We start from the raw sequence: 17,495 nt of genomic DNA, 5'->3' as shown, positions 1-17,495 counted from the left end.
CACTTTATAGGTTTTCACTCTATGGCGGTCAAACCATTAGCGTAAATTGACGCCGAGTAGATATGCCACATCAAATATGGCTGACGCGTGAACGTACGCAGCAACGGGTCACGATGCTTAACGAGGTGCTCAGTGTCTATTTGTCTTGGCGCTGGCAGTCTTGGTGCTGCGGACCGCGAGCGGGAGCTACAGAGCTGTGTTTTCTTCAAAGAGTCAAGCGGAGCCGCCCAGGAAGTAAACCACAAGTCAAAAATACGAGTCGAGTCTCTGCTGTCCAAGATCACGCTAAACGATTTTCTCTTTTTTTTTAGCCGCAATTGCGTCAAAAGGGGTCTGTGTTTGGCAGAGTTCACTTTCTCCTTAAGAATGTCGAAGCATCGCTTGATGGGACAGTGAATGGCGCGGGTTTTCCAAAGTCGATTAACGTTGGTCTTGACCAAGAAAGTTGTACAACTTTATTGACGAGTTGATTGAGTGAAGTCGAACGGGGAATTCCAACAGAGAGAGGTAGAAGTGTGGTTTTTATGAGTTAACGGTACTTTGCTTTTTTCCTTCAACCACGTCCTAACCGGATCCTGTTATCATGACGGTAAGTCTTTTTTTTCAAAGCAACGTCTTCCTTTCTTCCTTTCTCATAGACGATTTAGCAAATGAAACCCGATGTTCAAATGGCAACTACTTCAGTTTAAAATTGTTGCATTTGTATTCTCCATTTGCATGTTATTACCTGCTTAAATGAGCCGTCCTGGACAGCGTTTTTGTCACAGTCCAAGGGTGTGTTTTAAGTTGGTAGCTTTATTGCTATTTACGCTTCCGAACTATTCATATGGACACTAAATTTAGTTTTGTACGCTTCCCATCTCGGATTTTCTCCATTTCTGAGACCAGCGTAAGCATCTAAAAAGTGTGCCGGTTGCTTTAGCCATACTTTTATGCGTTGTTTACTCTAAAAATCTGTCGGCTGCTTCGTGCTTTCGTGTACGTTCGTCATTACAGTTAGCAATGACATCGGCGCGTTGTCAGCGACAATAACAATGTCATAATATGCAAGATACATCATAAACCAAGCAGACCAAATCACCCCCATTTGTGCTTAGAACATGGGCGTCGATCTTGGGGGAATAGAAAGCCTTCCCGGGGAGCCCCTGTGAAACCCCCCACCCCAGCTCGACACATTCGTTATTCAAAAATATCGTTTGGCAAAATATTTGTCTGGTCAACATTCACACCGAACGTCAGCTTGGATAGGCTCCAGCTCAACACCAATGAGGACAAGTGCAATAGAAAGTGAAGAGCTAATTTGATACAATACTAAAAATAATACTGATACAACGGACCACAATCTGGTCTCGGATGCTGGTGAAATGCCTCGTTTGACTTCCCGCTTCGTCCCTATTGGCTCCAAACTTTTCTCATAGGAAACTTTAGTGGTATTTATTGACTGCTGTCATTTTTACTGAGAGTGTTGGACTAACGTTTGTCAGTGAAAAGCAAAAGGGAGCCATGCGCCGCAAACAAGATTGTCTCATTGTAAGTACAAGTAAGTACAGTACTCACCAAAACCTCCCTCTCGACTCCTACATGTTTTTCTGCGGTTTAAAAAGCAGAAACAGACTGACAGCTGGATATGGGTCAGGGGTTAGTTTGAAGAAGAAAAAAAATCTACTGTCACTGGTTTATGACGAGTGATACTTTTGCCCTCTTTAAACGCCTCACTTGTTTTAATGGGTTTGCTGATGCTGATAGTAAATCCTTTGACCGAAGCACTTGGCTGTTACTTTTCACACCCGTGTCTGACGATGCAACTTTGTCGCACAGCACGAGACCACGGCCATGTTGCATGCAGTGGCTATACGATGGATATCTACATCAGGAGCAAAAACCTTTTGTCTGTCATGTGACAAATCTGTATTTGCGGTGAAGGTTCCTCACATTGATTTGTGATTCTCTGCCCCGCAGCCTGACCTCCTAAACTTCAAGAAGGGATGGATGTCAAAACTGGACGATTGTGGCGAGGTGAAATACCCTAGAAGATGTACTTTCGTTTGTTCTCCTGCAACTCTTTTCTCCCCACCTTCCCACCAAGTAGCACAGTTAGATTTGATTTTCCCAAAGGTTCACGCAGGGGTGAGGCATACTTTTGTGCTCAAGGGCCACGTTTAATTTCACACGCGCACAGACAGATGGGCAAGGAGTTTTGCAGAAGTTAAAACCTATCTTTAAAATAGTTTACCGGTATTTTGAATGCTAAGTGGGTCCGATTGAAGATAAGAGTTAGTTGTCTGTGTTCCTTGGGCCATACTTTATCTGCCACTGACAGTAAAGATAATGGCATTAACCGCGCCGTGAATGTCAACAAAAATGAAGTCAACAAAAAAGGGGGCACCAAATATAATCCTGCACTCTACTCACGAGAAGCAAATGACTCTGATTCCTGTCTGCCTTGGTTAGTTTGGTGTTTTTTTTTCTTCCCTTCCTTGCAGCCGCTCTCTCGAGTCCAATCAGTGGACAGCAGTTTTAGGCTGCTCAGTCCCCCTTCGACTTTTCTGTTTTGAAGTCCGTAAATGTTTCGGTTGCGTTGTCTGACATGTGATATCTGCTGCATACAGTGGAAGAAGCACTGGTTTGTTCTGACCGATGCCGGACTGAAGTACTACAGAGACTCCAGTGCGGAGGAGGTGAGTTGAGTCGCCTGTTTTCGCAAATAAACAATAAAAGGCGCGTTGGAACATCAACTGAAAAGGGCGCTTGGGTCTTCTGGTTCAGAAAGACGACTCGGACGGGGAAATTGATCTGAAATCCTGCATCAAGGTGTCGGAGTTTGATGTGGAGAAGAATTATGGGTTTCAGATACAGGCAAGTAATTTCACTGCTTGAACATTTGATTGTTTTCCTTTTTCTTTCTTTTCCCATCTGATGAACATGTGGCCACGTCTTGGTATCTTTGAACATTTCATCTGTTCTTCTCCAGACACGGGAGGCCATGTTTACTCTTTCCGCCATGACAGCGGGAATCAGGAGGAACTGGATTGAGGTTTTAAAGAAATGCATCAGGCCCAGTACCTCACCGGACATCACACAGTAATTTCTGCATTGTTCTTCATAGAAAGTTTGAGTTTTTCAGATTGTGGTCTGCCAGTTGCCCATCCCTAAAGGTAGCTTCAGATTGTATCCTATCCTCTACCGCTAGCTAACAAAATGATGCTAATGCTACCTTGAAATTGATCCTTTTTTTTTGTATTTGTTTGTTTCAAATATTCTCCAGACTGCCTGATAGCAGTAGTGACAAGGAAAACTCCCACTCCCGCCTTCAAGCGCCTTCCCGGCGACCGTCATCACGGCACGCTGACGTGCCCTTGGAAATTCCTGCCTCTTCGCGCAGGTTTGACTACGTCGAGCTTTCGCCCGTTTCTGCTTCGTCCAGCCACGTGCAGGCCAGTCAACGAGAAATCGGGGAGGGCCACCACAAGGCGCACAGCCAACGGCAGGAGGACAAAACACGGGACGCCACCAGCGGCCAGTGGGAGGCTGTGCTGTCTCGGAAGGGCACCGGCGGAGGAGTCGATCAAAAGCTGCGCATGGAGGAAGAGATTGAGAAAAAGTGGGCGGAGTTTGAGCGGATGCCTTTAAAGGAGAAACCAACAGTGGGGTCGCGGCCTTTCAGCCAGTCAGCCAATGAGGCGCTGCAGAGGGAGGTAGTGTGTGGACAGGTTTTTTTTTTTTTAATTTGCAAACAAAATTCTGATGCAAATTAACCTTCATCTTTTTTGTTAGATGAAGTCTTTTCCAGTTTCTGCCTTTTAATACTTCAAATAGACGCTGTCCTTCTGGCCTGTGTTTGCTTTAGCAGTATTCCTCTTAGCTTAAAATTTCTAGAGAGATAGGATGATGTCCCCAAAAAAAAAAATTGGACTTGAGGAATGCTGCCAAATCTGACTGCTGTGCGTCTGTGTTCGTTTTTTTATACAAAACGTGTTCCAAATTGTTGGATTGAAAAAGATCCTCCCTCGCAGTTTAGAAATGCGACGGTCATGGTTAGACTTGAGTTCAGCGCTCTCAGTGGGCTTTACTTCCGTCTTTGTCTCTCTTCAGGTGGCCTCACTGAGGCAACAGCTTGAACAACTACAACAGGGGGGAGGGAGGGGAGGGGGCGGAGGGGTGGCGGCCGGCTGCGGGCCCGACGGTCCGTGCAGCCGCAGCCTGACTGCCATGGACCAGGCTCATCGACAAGCCATGGCGGAGCTGCAGAGGCAGCACGACCGCCAGATGGCAGAGTTAGAAACCGAGAAAAACAGGCTGCTGCTGGAGGAGATTCAAGATACATCACGAGGTCAGCTTGACTATATTTTTGTACTGTATAATTTAAAAAAAAAAGAAAAAAAAAAGGGTTGACTCATACGAAAAAAAGTGAAAGTGGTGAATTGCGGCATGGTTTTGTTTCAGCCGTGCAAATACAGTATCGATGCACACTGCAAGAAAATGGGAAGTGTGACTTTGCTGCACTATTTCCCCAGCCACACTGTCCCATGCGCCACTTTTGATTTAGGGACTCATTACTGGGGGTCCCGGGAAGCCAGTTTGAGCTTCACGGTGCATAAACAAAACCTGACCACCGCAAACGCACCTTATTTGGAAGAAGACACGGTGCCTCTCGGCTTCTAAGAATGTCCTGTTTTTCTTTCAGTAATGGAGGCGGTCAAGAAGAAACACAAAGAGGAGCTGGAGAGAGAGGTGGAGAAGGTCAACAGACTAAGCAGCGGATCGCTTGATGCGCAGAGCTTGCGCATCCAACAACAGTAAGAGATTTTGTCCGTGTGATATGAATCGATTGATGGGTAACGCATTGATTGACGCCGTCCACAGTTCATTGTCTGAAGAAGGAAAAAAAAAAAAGATCACTACAGTGGCCACCAAAGAATTTGGCTGTATATCGGCATTTCTTTTTTAAAAGCTTCACGCAGTTGCTGCAATGCTTTTCCTGCGGTGCTTTCAGGAAGTGTCGTCACATCAAGCCTGTGACAGTTTTTCATTTGTCAGTCTTTCATTTCCCCCCCCCCCCCCTCTTCCTGTCCCTTCTCCCGAGGTGAATGGACAGCATTGCACTGAGGTTCATAAAGTTGTGCTCATTTCCACGTGTCTGCAGGGCAGAGAGTCGGGCCTTGCAGAGAGAACTCGGCGGACTGTCGGAGCGCTACTCTCAGAAATGTCTGGAGCTGAACCGAGCTGAACAGAGCAACGCCGAAAGGGAGAGAGAACTCAGTCGAAAGGAGCGAGACCTTGAGCAGCTCAGGAAAGAGAACAAAGTACGTTTTCTGACTAAAATGCACAACTAAACAGACATTTGCATCACGGCAGAAAAGTGGTCGTGTGTTCAGTTTGTCCTGTAACAAAGGAAAAGGTGTTGCATGCCAATTGATTTTGAAGAACTCTTCTTTCCAGAGCTTACAGGACCGTTTGGCAGAGGAGCTCCTCCGCATACGATGTACCAACTCGGATCTGGGTTCAAAAGACGACAAAAAAGCAACATCTTGTGAACTCGAGGTGAGGAAAGCTCTATTTTCACCTCAACACTTCAAAGTACATAAGGAGGGAAGTCCTTTCAATTGCACAGGCGGCATTTGTATATTCAGTTTGCCTGCTGCAAGCGTGTGGGTGTGAGCTTGCGTCACCCCCTCGGTCTTTTGTAAGCAGATTGTTGTGAGCCGCAAAGAACGCTGCACAATGTGCAAGTCACACATCACTCCTTACTCTCTCCTTCATTCACTGATGTAAAATATTTTTCGAATCCATGTCAATACCCCAAAGTCGGCATGGGCGGAATAACCTGACATCTAAGGATGACATCATTTGTGCCATCGCCTTTGAGATATGTCATGACCTTAGCGAAGGAAATGGAAAACCAACCACACTGTTGTTTCTCTTCCAGGTACTTCTCAGGGTCAAAGAAAAAGAGATTGAGTACTTATATAAGGAGATCAGCTGTCTAAGGAATGAACTGCAGTTCCTCAACACGGTACCGTATGTGTGTGATGACGTCATTCAATTTGGTTAAGCAGGCGCGGCGTCACCTATACGCCGTTTCACGCGCGCCGCGTAATCCGTGCTGTGTTGGATGAATGGTTTCCCTGATCTTTCCCTTGGCCCAATCTTTTAATTCCCAACCGCCTGCGTTGTGTGGAGCTTCTGTGAAGCGTGTGAAAGTTTGTAAAAAAAAATGTGTTCGGCGCTCAAAAGCAACACTGAATGCGAATGGCGAACCAGGAAAATGTGAAGGCTCGTTGACCTCGGGGATGTGATGACGCAACCGTATTTTAACACAAATGTCCACACTTCACACCAGGAGAAACGCCTGGCCAGCGAGCGATACGCGGAGGTCAATGAGGAGCTGAGTGGGATGAAAGGTCGCAGCGAGCGGGAGATCCAGAGTCTAAAGGAGCACTTGAGGCTGGCCATGGCCGCACTGCAGGAGGGCCAAAGGCTGGGCAACAGCATGGACCACTGAGAGCCTGCTTAGAGAAAGGTTTGAATTGATGCTGCTTATTAAGTGCAATTTTCCGAAAATGCACAACAGTGCCTGGATTATTTGACATTTTCATTCGGCTCTGGGCGGAACATGTCTTCCAATTGGCCTTGTTATTCAATGCTAAATAGAAATTTGACGCGAGTCTGTCTTTTTTGCTGTCTTGCAGGTGTCTGCTTCAATGTGACTGAATAAACACGAGATACAGAAAAGTAGAGAAAACGGTTGAACTTTGAGAGGGCGGGGCCACGATGGTGCCTGAAATTTCAGTCTTTCCGCCAATCAGCAGCGAGGCCCAGCTGCAAACTGGCTTCATTACACTGGACCATGTGTGACGTATATACTGCACTTTGCCATTCTTCCTGAAACTTCTGCCTCTAGCAAGTGAAAGCGTGTATGAGTGTGCATTTTGTCCTAAAACTGGAATATTTGTCAACTGTTATATTGCATAGTTTCCGTTATTTCATGTTATTTTCAACTTTTACTATGGATGAACCAATATATCCTTATGTGTCTGTTTTCGGCTTGAGGCCACCGGCTGACACAGAGCTACTGTCATCTCGGTTTGTTTTTTTAATGCTGTACAGCATACTGTACTTTTAAATGAAAGGCTAGTTTTTTTTTATATTGTTGTAAACAGGAAACCTGAGCTTGGGTTGTCTTTTATTTTTGTAAAGATGCAGAAAAGAGTTGGGATTCATACAACAGAGCAAGACAAATTATCACTCCTGGTAGGCTGATTAGACATGAAAGAAATAGTCTCCAACCAAATTTAGCCTCAAATTCCTTTGCTTGGAAAAATTCAGGATTGCTTTATTGCCCCAAAACACCTCCATTTTCTTTTCCTCTGTGTCTTCATCATTACTGGCCAAAAAGAATTGACAGGTGTTGCATTAATGAGCCAAGTTGTTGACAAAGATGGGACTCAAACATGTTGTGATAAAATGACTTACCTACCTTTTATAAAAAAAATATATTTAATATACTGTATTTACGGTATTTTGTAAATGATCCACTTTTACCAATGAATAAAACGAGAAGCTCATGTCGTGCTCTCTGTAAATATGTCGCTGGCGCCTGTCCTCTAGAGGGCACTATTCTGTTTGTACAACAACACCAACAAATAAGTCAGATGCGAAAGCTCGACGGCAGCAGTTATGGCGTCGTCAGCTGCGACTCGCACCGCGGCCGGTGCGGCCAAAGTTGTAAAGCCCATTTTTAGCAGGGATTTGGACGAAGCGAAACGCAGAGTCCGGGAGCTTTACCGAGCCTGGTACCGAGAAGTCCCTAACACAGGTATGTCGCCCGACGCTGTCCGATTTCAAGGCTAAGGGTGTCAAGGTCGCGTCTGTTAGCGGCTAACAGTTCCCCCACTAAAACATTGAAGAGAATATGTTCGTTTATTTTCTAAACGTCATCACAGTATTGTTCATCTGGCTATTGTGAGTACATGTGTACTGTCTCAACACTTTATAGGTTATATATTGCGTTGCAATCTTCATTAATTTTTAATGAAGATTTTAAAAAATACTCTGAAAGTAAAATATCAAACTATTACCTCATCTAAAAGCAAACGAAGGGGTCATATAAATTTTAACATTTAAATGAGTTTCCTTTATTTCCTATTAAAACCCTTTTAACCAACCCGTTTAGTTCACACAAAATTATATATAAGCGCACACACAGGTTTGCAATGTTGTGAGGGAGAGCTGTCCATACAGCTGATGAACGTGGTGGTCTATCAAAAACCAATTGTAATCCAATAGCAAATAGATTACTTACAAAAATATATTTTCCGTAGGCTCACTAAAAGTACTTTTAGCACAACAAACAAGAAGCTGTACAGCGAAATGAATTACCGGGTTCGAGCCAGAATTGGATCAAAGATGGAACAGTTACCATTGTGCAGCTCCAAACAAGATATTCTCAGATGGCAGTGGACACTGAGTTTAGAGCGTCAGCAGGTTACCATAAGATGCAGAGAGACTGGAAGAGTAACAGAAAGGCAATGAGCTAGAAGTCCTTGGAAATGTCTTGGTTGATTCATGGTTCAAACACCTTTTATCAAGTTTTCCAGTCAACTCTTGTGGAAAGTGCTGATGCATTTCAAAGTTGGACTTGTACCGTGTTGTTACTGCACCCGATACATAAAAACACTCACTAATTAGCATTTCATACGTGAAAGGCTTGAATGAAAATGCTGCTGTGTCAGCATAGTTTCTCATCTGTGTTTTTCGACAGTGGCGATGTTTCAGCTGGATATCACAACGCAACAGGGTCGAGACAAAGTGAGGGAGATGTTCAACAAAAACAAACATGTCACTGACCCCCGTGTGGTCGACATGTTGGTTATTAAGGTAACGCTTTGGAGTTTATTTTGTGACCGTATCGGATAGGCCTCACGTTAGGAATTGTTGTAGTTATTTCCTATCTGCATGTAATGTCACCTGCAGGGGAAAATGGAACTCCAGGAGACCATCCACGTATGGAAACAGAAGACACACATTATGCGTTACTTCCATGAGTCTGAGGAACCACGCCCTGCTGATTTCCTTTCCAAATTTTACCGGGGTCACGAACCCTGAACTCCAACTTGGCTTGCACCCACGCCCCCTTTTTTTTTTTGCTTGCCTATTGTGACAGATGTTTCCTTTCATTGTAAATACACACGAAACATTCAAAGGCTCTTGTTTGTGTCTGTTATTAATGAGCAAACGGGCTTTTTCGGGATTGCTATTAGAGGAGCTATTGAACAGAAATATCCTACCTTGATATTCGTTTCCCAAATGCTAACATCATGGGCAGCTATTTGTCTGATTGTCGTATTGTTTCTCATGATGACATACAAAAATAGAGCACATTATCAAAACCTTTACTACAGCATGAGAAGACAAAACATTTCTAGAGGATTTGATCAGACGCAATGACGGTTAAAAAAAATCCTGATGAGGGCGCAAGAACTCCTGGTTGAGTGGTGACTTGTACCCGCAGATGTGTCAAAAGAAAATCTGTCAAGGAAAGGAAAAAGATTCAAGTATTAACAAATGGATGAATTGGTCTGTACAAAACAAGGCAGTATAAGATGAACTTTGACCTCTAAAATTTCAACATCACAGATCCAGCTCTGTTTCAGTAGCCTACCTTTTGACCAAGTAAATGTTTTCTAACAAGGAGCTGAATGACAAAATTCGGTTCTCCCACCCGGGCGTCGACTAATACACGGTTCTCGGCGTCTTCTAGTATGTCTGTATCAGTTGCACACTGCAATTGTTTGTCATCTCTTGTTCTAATTTGAACAGCATGATGAAGAGGACTGTTTAAACATCAATTCATAGTGAAGAAGGAAATGGACTTGGCCCTTAATGGATCTAATATGTGTTGTGAATTTGTGTTCACTTGTTAAAGAAAATAAAGTTGTATTTAAAAAAAGTACTGAAACATTGAACAGTTGGACTTTGAAATGTTTAGAGGTCGAAATAAGTAGTACATTTTATCTGAAATACGAGTAGTTTATTCAGTTGCTGACTGGTGTTCGTGCACGTGCCTGAAAACATTGCTTTAGTTTTTATATTTACGGAATGCTATTGAACGCAGCACCCACCTGGCCCGGAAGATTTTGTCCTTGATTGGCTCGCGGTGCTCATCAGTCGTCGTCATCGTCGTCCTCGGGGACAAAGATGTCGTGTTCCTCCAGAAGCTCAGCGAAGCTCTTGCTGATCCGAGTCCCCACATACAAGAAGGGCACCACTACCGCCGCGATCCGCCAAAGGCCGAAGGGAGTCTGCTTGCCCCGTGTCCCGCCCCCCACCATAGAAACATCTCGGTTGGTTAACGTCAGTAGAGATTAAAAGGAAAAAACAAGGCAAAAAAAGGTTCCTCCGTGCATGTGTCATTCTTCAACGGTGAAATCTCAAGTACCAGAAGTGATTCGTCTTTAGTCAGTGCACGCTGTGCTTTACTCGGCTCGTATGAACACTCACCTTCTTGGGTTTAGGTAGAATAGCCCCGGAAGAGGAGCACACAGCCATCCGACACGCTGTCGCAGTCTTTGCCGGCGAGGCGAAAACGTTTGCGACAGCCGAAACCCAGCCGAGTCGACTAAGGGCTGACGCCATGATAAACAGCGTTTGGATGCGGCAAGACAGCAATGCGGAACCACGTTGAGGATGCGACGAGAACAGCGCCACCCAGCGCCAATATAATGGCACAGCAAAGGTATGGACCCAAACGTCTACTGGCCGCATACACAACCAGTAACTAAGTCAGTTGTGGTTACATTGGGGAGACAAAATAGACTCAACTAATCCTCTGTGCGGTTCCCCGAAAATTGCTTTAAGTTAAAAAAACAAAAGATCCGTGTTGTGAACATTTTTCATTTTAATTTTTGTAGTACCAGAACTGGCAACTTACAATAACATACTGTACTCATGAGCAGCCAAGTGAGAAAAAAAATACAAACAATACATCAACCCAATAAATACTGTACAACAATCGATATTTACACACATAACAACTACAAAATTACCACTTGAAGGGATTCTATTCGTGATTCATTGTGATCTGAGAATATGCAACACTGGCCATGTAAGATTTACAACCATGAAGTACCGCATTTACACTTCTTTTACTTGAAACAATGTGTGGTGATCAAGTCCAAACAATCGATCTTTCACTAAAATCTTAAAAACACTGGCGTTCAAATATATACAAGTTTTGAGTCAACATGATATAAATAACATGACGATAAACGCTTCACATTTAATGAACTGAAATGAAGTACTAATTAAATAGACAAACGGGTGTAATGTAAACGGGTTCAAATGAATCTCGCCTCAGTGCAGTTCTCCAGTTGTTACCCCTTCTTGTGACACAGCATGGTGGAAAAGCGGCCCGTTACTAAAAAAAATAATACAAAGCATGAATAGTTATGCACATCGTATGACCGTCCTGCATGATGTTGAATGTGTGGTTCTGCTGTATATACTCATCAAGGTCAAATAAAACAGTTCATGACTGCGCTAGGAAAGGACCCCCCCCTGAGCCGCCGGCCCCGTCACCTGATGTTTGAAGAACAGTTGTCTAGAGAACTTGTCAAGCTCAAACGCATCCGGTTTCAGAGCTGTCCCAGAATTGCTGCTCTCGCCTAATCTGACCACTTGTCCTCGAGCGACGGCTGCCCGCAGCCGAATGCTCTTAACGATCCGAGCGGCGGCCTTCGAGTCGGGTGTCGGCCGCGAGGATACGGTGATGTAAGACGCGTCTTTCTGGCGCTCCTCATAACTCACTGGCACAAACGAACAGAGTCATTGTACACGCTGGCTAGAATATCGGCGGTTCTTGCATTTTTTTTTTTCTTATAAACTTATTCTCCGACTTCTACCTGTAGCAGCCACCGTGGTATCGGTGGTCGTGGCGAGCTGCATCAGGATCGAGGGATGGGCAGGATGCAACAGGAACAGCTTTCTGATGACCGGCTCTGCTGCCACAACAGCCGGGGGGGCCACCTGTGTGTTTAAGGTACATTTATTCACGAAATAGATATATCCTTGATGAGAATTGCTGTTCTTTCAGATGATCATCCTCCCTTTTGATTGACACATTCAGATAAGTATCGAGTCAACAAAAGGTTGATAACGGCTGATATCGTTTGTAGTGAAGCTGCATTGCACCTCATCATACTCTGGAGAAAGTATATTCTCAGGCGGCTAAATCAAGTGAGATGATTTTTTTTTTTCTGCTTGGCTCTCGACGAAGGCGGGCGCTTTTTTGCAAGGCTCCGCCCCTCACCGCTCCCTTTCCTTGCTCGCCACTTAGTCTTTGTCTAACTTTTTTCCTAAGAGGGAGGCCCTTATTACATGTTATGTCTTGTGACTTGTAACTGTCATAGGCTTATTTATGTGCTAGGGTCTTTTTTTTTTTTTTATCCTGGACTTAAATTATCCTCAGTAATTTAATAAAGGACAAATAAAGGATATTCATTCATTCATCTTCCTAACCGCTTGATCCTCACTTGGGTCGCGGGGGGTGCCGGAGCCTATCCCAGCTGTCTCCGGGCAGTAGGCGGGGGACACCCTGAATCGGTTGCCAGCCAATCGCAGGGCACACAGAAACGAACAACCATTCGCGCTCACACTCACACCTAGGGACAATTTAGAGTGTTCAATCAGCCTGCCACGCATGTTTTTGGAATGTGGGAGGAAACCGGAGCACCCGGAGAAAACCCACGCAGACCCGGGGAGAACATGCAAACCCCACACAGGGAGGCCGGAGCTGGAATCGAACCCGGTACCTCTGCACTGTGAAGCCGACGTGATAACCACTGGACTACCGGGCCGCCCCAAATAAAGGATATCTTAATCTTAATGGGAAACAACCAATGTTGAGGACGCTTGCTCTCTTGGCAGACTCACAGTTGCCTTGGTGATATTTGTCCGTGCACCGATTGGCTCGCTGGCCCAGAAGACAAAAGCCGAGAGGCCGGTCGAAGTGGAGACGGCTGCCGTTTCCAAAACAAGACGGGGGCACACGAACTGCGCCGTCCAGAGAGGACGGCCGTTCGCACCATCAATCACCTGCGCCTACGTCAAGAGAGAAATTAGGTCAACAACCATGCGAACAGATACCCGATTGCTTTAAAAGCTCAAACTAAAACCTTGCATTACCTTCATAATGCCATTTGCCGAGTGCTGGAAGAAAAGATCGAGGATTCCGTCCTCATTAAAGTGTCCCGGAGTCGGCTGGCTGTGACGCACAAGGGCATGTTTTCACAGAGACGTCACTCCAAATTCATTCTGTTCCAACACGCGGCTCGATACCGACCTGTGGATGGGGGCGGAGTTAAAGGTCCACCGTTTGCGGACATCCTTCTGGCCGAGCACGGAGATCTTGCTGAAACCGTACACCAACACCCAGTCACTCTTGCTGGTGTTCAGGTTGGAGACCGTGTCCAGGTTGTTGTGGTAGGTGCCAAAACCGGCCACCAGGGGCAGCAAGAACTCCACACTTTCAGATCCTCTACGCACACACGCACGCACAAAAAAACCATCGGCACGCATTTAACTTTGCAAAAGGGAGCCATTCAACGCTCAGGCCAACCTGAAGATGTGTATGAAGGAGGACGAGTTGCTTTTCTTCAGTCCCTCCCACCTGGCGTCCTTCCGTCTCAACGCGGGAATCACCGGTAACTTGCCGTTTGCACGGACGTACATATCCCGCAGTGAGATGGCCACAACGTTACCTCGGAAGACAGACCGATTTGTTGAGATGAAATAAGCGTCAAGCCATCTGCTCGTTGCGCAATTCCGACTTCACGTATCCGGAATCTTGAACATCGAGCCGAGAGTCTGCGCTTACCTAGGCCGAACACGATGTAGTGTGCCCCCTGTTGCGTCTCATGCAGAAGAGGCCCGATCAGTTTCCCTTGTCCGGTGAGGTTGAACGACACAGACTGTCCCAGTTTCGCTCCGGTCAACCCGGAAATTAAAGTGAGGGAGAGATCCAGAGCCTGAAAGTAACTCGCAGACGTGCGCGGTGAGTAAAAACGCCAAACAAAATCTCCCGCGCGTGGTCCCTACTGTGTGTGTTTATGTGCGGACAGGAAGCCAAGTGGGGAAGTGGCTGCACCTCGTCGACGGGCAGGGTGGCTACCAGCAGATCCGGGACCGAGTCTCCCTGGACGTCTGGGAGCAACACCGCCTGAGATTCAATGTTCCTCAGCAGCGCGGACCACAAGTTCTTCCCTGTGAAGTCAAATGGAAACTAGATGTGAAGATGTGGGATGCTTCCATCACAGTAAGTGGAGGGGGGGGTGGAGAAAATCTGGAGTTCGACTGTGTCTCCATAATCTTCTCGTACGACGGAGGGCATCTGTCAGAATTTGTGAGCTCGGATAAGAATCTCTGTTGCGGTCCTTGCGTGCTCAACCGTGACGTGAATGTGCAAACAAAAATGACGCTTCTCTCACCCGAGGTTCCGTTCACAGCCACGATGCTCGACTTCCCGATGAGGAGACATACGGCTAACGCCTTGCCGTTGAGCCGCAGGCCGCACTGGATGTACAAGACCGACTCCCGCGTGACTTTCCTCCATAGCGGTTGCCCGCTCGCACCGGAGAGGGCGACGGCGCTGTAAACTGGGGAGCGCAACGCCATACGAGTCATCCGGGCGGAGGTCAGAAAGTATCAAAAGTCGCCCTACTTTTGTTTCCTTGCGTGGGATGCGTGTCATTGGTCCACTCCGTGACGCTGAGCAGCACATCATCCACCGAATCGCCGTCCACATCCCATAATGCCAGCGCAGGCGGCGTGACACCTAGATGGAGCGAATGATTCACGCAGCAATGACATCATCTGATGGATTTGGTGCAAATTAGAAAATGCCCACCGAGGAAAATTCAGCATACGGCAATTCTGGTTTTGTTACCTCCAGCATCGCCGAGTGCTCTCTCCCATTTTGTCCTCCTTGCCAGTGCTCCTTTCTGACAGGGGATGAGGAAAGCGCAAAGAAGCACGACAAGCATGGCGCAGACGAGAGGCACCAGGAAAAAAGACGCCCGCACTGCGTTCTTCCTCCTCAGTCTCTTCTCTTCTTCTTCAGTCCCGCGAATCCTCAGTCCAGATCCGCCACACTGCTCCCTGTCCTCCCTGGACGGGCTCCAGTACGGCCCGCCTTTCGCATCATCTCCGTCCTGCTGGCATTTGCTGGGGAGTCGCTCTCTCCAGTCGTCGTCATCCTCCTGCGCCGAATCTCCGGCCGCCACCGGTCTTCCGACTCGACCTCCCCGCAGCTTTGTGGAGCCGCCGCGGTAGGTGTCCCGGCCCAGACCGTTGCGGGGGTAGTTGAGTACCAGGTCATCCTCTTCGCTTTCGTCCTCGCTGTCTGCTTGGGTGAGTGGGTCGTACTCACCCAGCTCCGAGCCCTTTTTCCCTGCACACACACGCGTCTTGTCGCTTGAGTTTGTCAAATGCACCATTATATCAAAATCATGATCCAGACCGACGGAATAAACAGACAAGAACTGAGACTGTAGCGAATCAAGCTATTTAATTGACAGCTAACAGCGCGTTAAGTAGGAACAGAAACCCGAATGGCGGCAGCAGATATTACATGTTTATATGAGAAATATTAACATTCTAAAATATCCAACATTTAATAACGTCATAATTATCAGAAAAAAACGTCGATGACTTTTTTTTAACATCCATTCATTTTTATCCTGAAGAGATTCGCAGACAAGAACTTGAACTGGTCGCGAGCCAGTCGCAGGGAACGTAATCGCGAAAAACAACCATCCGCACCCAAACCGTCACTGCGTGGGAACCGATCTCGAGCTGCCTGCATAATAAATCAGGCGAGTGTACCGCTACACCATCAGGGACACCTTCGTAACAAACGAATTTAAATGACCATCGAAAGAATAATGAATTTCCATTTAAGATGCTACACGACCGTAACTTTGCACGATGTACTTCAGTCTGTCCTGTTCTTTGCACATGGTTGGCGAATGCATTTTTTTGTTTATTTTTCAGGTTTTTATTTGTTTGTTTGTGTAGCTCTATAATAAATTGGAGAACTATATTCGGGGGTATGTAGGAAGTCGCTAAAATGGATCAAGGATTTTTTTTTAATGTGACGAAATTTGAAGGTAACAAGAAGGTGAAGATGCGCTCTCGGGTCAATGTGACAATGGGCTCTGAGGGGGTAACTTTAGCTAGCAGACTGTTAGCAGGTAGCAGAGATGCTTACACAAGAAAATTAGCGAGCATTTTCTGAGATACATGCACGCGTACCCTTCGTTGGGCGCAGTGTATGGCCGTTATAAATAAGGTCCTGAAACGCTCACCACGCGCCGGAAGGATGCTAATGAAGCGGCACGTAAAATGACCGATTTGCATGTCAGATGCGACAGATGCTGGTCATATAGAGCGCTGGACGTCACTACCTCGTGTTTATAGTTGAGATCACGGTGTTTGCATCTTACCCGGTAGTTTGAGGGCACGGGACAAGACTGCTGCCATTTCTCTTGGAGCGGATCTGCAGTACAGCGGTGATGAGCTGTTGGAAACTGGAGGGGGGACCGATCCACCACGCTGCGCTTGAATCTGTGCTTTTTGAGTTGCATCATGGGAGTTGTAGTTTAGCCTCTCCATTGTTTGAAGTCAATTGACAGGTCAGGTCTGTTTGTAATGGACGAATGCTACCCTCTGTTGGTGATGTTTCATAACATCACCCTATTAAAATAATTATTTTAAAGTAATCTAACATGTTTGATCAACAAGTACATCTGGTTAAGTTTATGACGTCATTTTACACGGCCAAATTCGTTTTGATTTTTTGACTTGTTTTCCAGCAGCTAGTCGAAAGAATAAATTCATGTACATGTTGCAGAAGATTTAATGACATTGTCAAATATTATATGACGTACTTTTCATACTGATAAATATGTTACGATACAGTTGAAAATATGGCGAAATAAAGACATCACATTGGATTGCACAGTGTATCGTGGACTATTTTGAACGAATTTTATTATATGGTAATTTTTATTTTTCTACAAGTGAGGGGATAGGGAAGATCCAAGTCCTGCAAAGCATCTCGCAAAGTAGGCAAGTCACTTCAGCGGGCGGACCTTTCCCCTTTCAAAAATTCTTCTCGTGATATGTACGAGGACACGGGCGTCACCCCGCGTCGTTATTTTCCTTACTCATCAGTTTAAGGCATGCCGGTTAGCTCTAGTGAACTTGTATATATCCACGGTGACTATATTTGCTCAGTCAGAGTTGCAATTATGGTCAATATGGCGTCCTGCATCAAAATGTTTTTTTCAACGGTTCATGTTAAACACAACATATTGAGTTAATTATCTGCGTTTGATAACAGCATGTTTACAGTTAATTTAGTTATAAGTTGCTTGTTTAGGTCGAATTCGCTGATGATATGCGCAAAGGCTCATGGGAAGCCAGACAGAGCTACGTTT

At 45.8% G+C, this 17,495-nt stretch overlaps 3 protein-coding genes, 1 long non-coding RNA gene and 1 other non-coding gene across 7 annotated transcripts; 3 read left to right on the top strand and 2 right to left on the bottom strand.

Annotated features, from left to right (window-relative positions):
* Positions 1 to 204: 204 nt before the first annotated feature.
* On the top strand, positions 205 to 7,565 carry triobpb (TRIO and F-actin binding protein b). 3 transcript variants are annotated; one of them, XM_052048509.1, is made up of 13 exons: positions 205 to 589; positions 1,960 to 2,016; positions 2,610 to 2,678; positions 2,744 to 2,856; positions 2,972 to 3,081; positions 3,266 to 3,695; positions 4,093 to 4,330; positions 4,685 to 4,796; positions 5,144 to 5,303; positions 5,440 to 5,541; positions 5,927 to 6,013; positions 6,341 to 6,522; positions 6,690 to 7,565. In XM_052048509.1, the coding sequence occupies exons 2-12, from the start codon at positions 1,986 to 1,988 to the stop codon at positions 6,500 to 6,502; spliced, it is 1,614 nt and encodes a 537-aa protein (XP_051904469.1). In that variant the 5' UTR covers positions 205 to 589; positions 1,960 to 1,985; the 3' UTR covers positions 6,503 to 6,522; positions 6,690 to 7,565. The 3 variants fall into 3 exon arrangements, with proteins under 3 accessions (XP_051904469.1, XP_051904470.1, XP_051904468.1); XM_052048508.1 differs by having other exon boundaries at positions 206 to 589; positions 2,767 to 2,856; XM_052048510.1 differs by lacking the exon at positions 5,927 to 6,013 and having other exon boundaries at positions 2,767 to 2,856.
* Positions 7,566 to 7,633: 68 nt separating this feature from the next.
* ndufa6 (NADH:ubiquinone oxidoreductase subunit A6) lies at positions 7,634 to 9,202 on the top strand. The gene is made up of 3 exons (XM_052048531.1): positions 7,634 to 7,816; positions 8,762 to 8,877; positions 8,974 to 9,202. Exons 1-3 carry the CDS (start codon positions 7,678 to 7,680, stop codon positions 9,103 to 9,105), a joined length of 387 nt encoding a protein of 128 aa, XP_051904491.1. The 5' UTR covers positions 7,634 to 7,677; the 3' UTR covers positions 9,106 to 9,202.
* Positions 9,203 to 10,597: 1,395 nt separating this feature from the next.
* LOC127589398 (uncharacterized) lies at positions 10,598 to 13,061 on the top strand. Its single transcript, XR_007959379.1, has 3 exons — positions 10,598 to 10,735; positions 11,907 to 12,037; positions 12,925 to 13,061. It is a non-coding gene; the product is annotated as an uncharacterized LOC127589398 (long non-coding RNA).
* On the bottom strand, positions 10,880 to 16,903 carry fam234b (family with sequence similarity 234 member B). Its single transcript, XM_052048500.1, has 13 exons — positions 16,500 to 16,903; positions 14,942 to 15,445; positions 14,717 to 14,830; positions 14,484 to 14,651; positions 14,144 to 14,259; positions 13,874 to 14,024; positions 13,616 to 13,757; positions 13,340 to 13,534; positions 13,183 to 13,261; positions 12,931 to 13,098; positions 11,901 to 12,024; positions 11,578 to 11,804; positions 10,880 to 11,416 (listed from the first exon to the last, which is right to left on the bottom strand). The coding sequence occupies exons 1-13, from the start codon at positions 16,666 to 16,668 to the stop codon at positions 11,414 to 11,416; spliced, it is 2,160 nt and encodes a 719-aa protein (XP_051904460.1). The 5' UTR covers positions 16,669 to 16,903; the 3' UTR covers positions 10,880 to 11,413.
* A 182-nt stretch (positions 16,904 to 17,085) lies between these two features.
* On the bottom strand, positions 17,086 to 17,239 carry LOC127590558 (U12 minor spliceosomal RNA). The gene has a single exon (XR_007959684.1). It is a non-coding gene; the product is annotated as a U12 minor spliceosomal RNA (small nuclear RNA).
* Between the last annotated feature and the right edge of the window lie 256 nt (positions 17,240 to 17,495).

This window comes from Hippocampus zosterae, chromosome 17 (assembly GCF_025434085.1).
Source record: "Hippocampus zosterae strain Florida chromosome 17, ASM2543408v3, whole genome shotgun sequence".
NCBI lineage: Eukaryota > Metazoa > Chordata > Actinopteri > Syngnathiformes > Syngnathidae > Hippocampus > Hippocampus zosterae.
Note: the sequence above shows the minus strand (reverse complement) of the source record. Positions and strands in the feature narration are given on the sequence as shown.

Excerpts from the sequence above, each read along its gene's own strand:
- triobpb (XM_052048508.1), top strand. Across the intron at positions 5,304-5,439 it reads AGCTCAGGAAAGAGAACAAA|AGCTTACAGGACCGTTTGGC; the intron begins GTACGTTTTCTG and ends TCTTCTTTCCAG. Across the intron at positions 6,014-6,340 it reads AACTGCAGTTCCTCAACACG|GAGAAACGCCTGGCCAGCGA; the intron begins GTACCGTATGTG and ends ACTTCACACCAG.
- ndufa6 (XM_052048531.1), top strand. The coding sequence starts at position 7,678 with ATGGCGTCGTCAGCTGCGACTCGCACCGCGGCCGGTGCGGCCAAAGTT. Across the intron at positions 7,817-8,761 it reads CCGAGAAGTCCCTAACACAG|TGGCGATGTTTCAGCTGGAT; the intron begins GTATGTCGCCCG and ends GTTTTTCGACAG. Across the intron at positions 8,878-8,973 it reads TCGACATGTTGGTTATTAAG|GGGAAAATGGAACTCCAGGA; the intron begins GTAACGCTTTGG and ends TGTCACCTGCAG.
- fam234b (XM_052048500.1), bottom strand. The coding sequence starts at position 16,668 with ATGGAGAGGCTAAACTACAACTCCCATGATGCAACTCAAAAAGCACAG. Across the intron at positions 13,099-13,182 it reads CGGCAAATGGCATTATGAAG|GCGCAGGTGATTGATGGTGC; the intron begins GTAATGCAAGGT and ends CTCTTGACGTAG. Across the intron at positions 12,025-12,930 it reads CAAATATCACCAAGGCAACT|GTGGCCCCCCCGGCTGTTGT; the intron begins GTGAGTCTGCCA and ends TTAAACACACAG.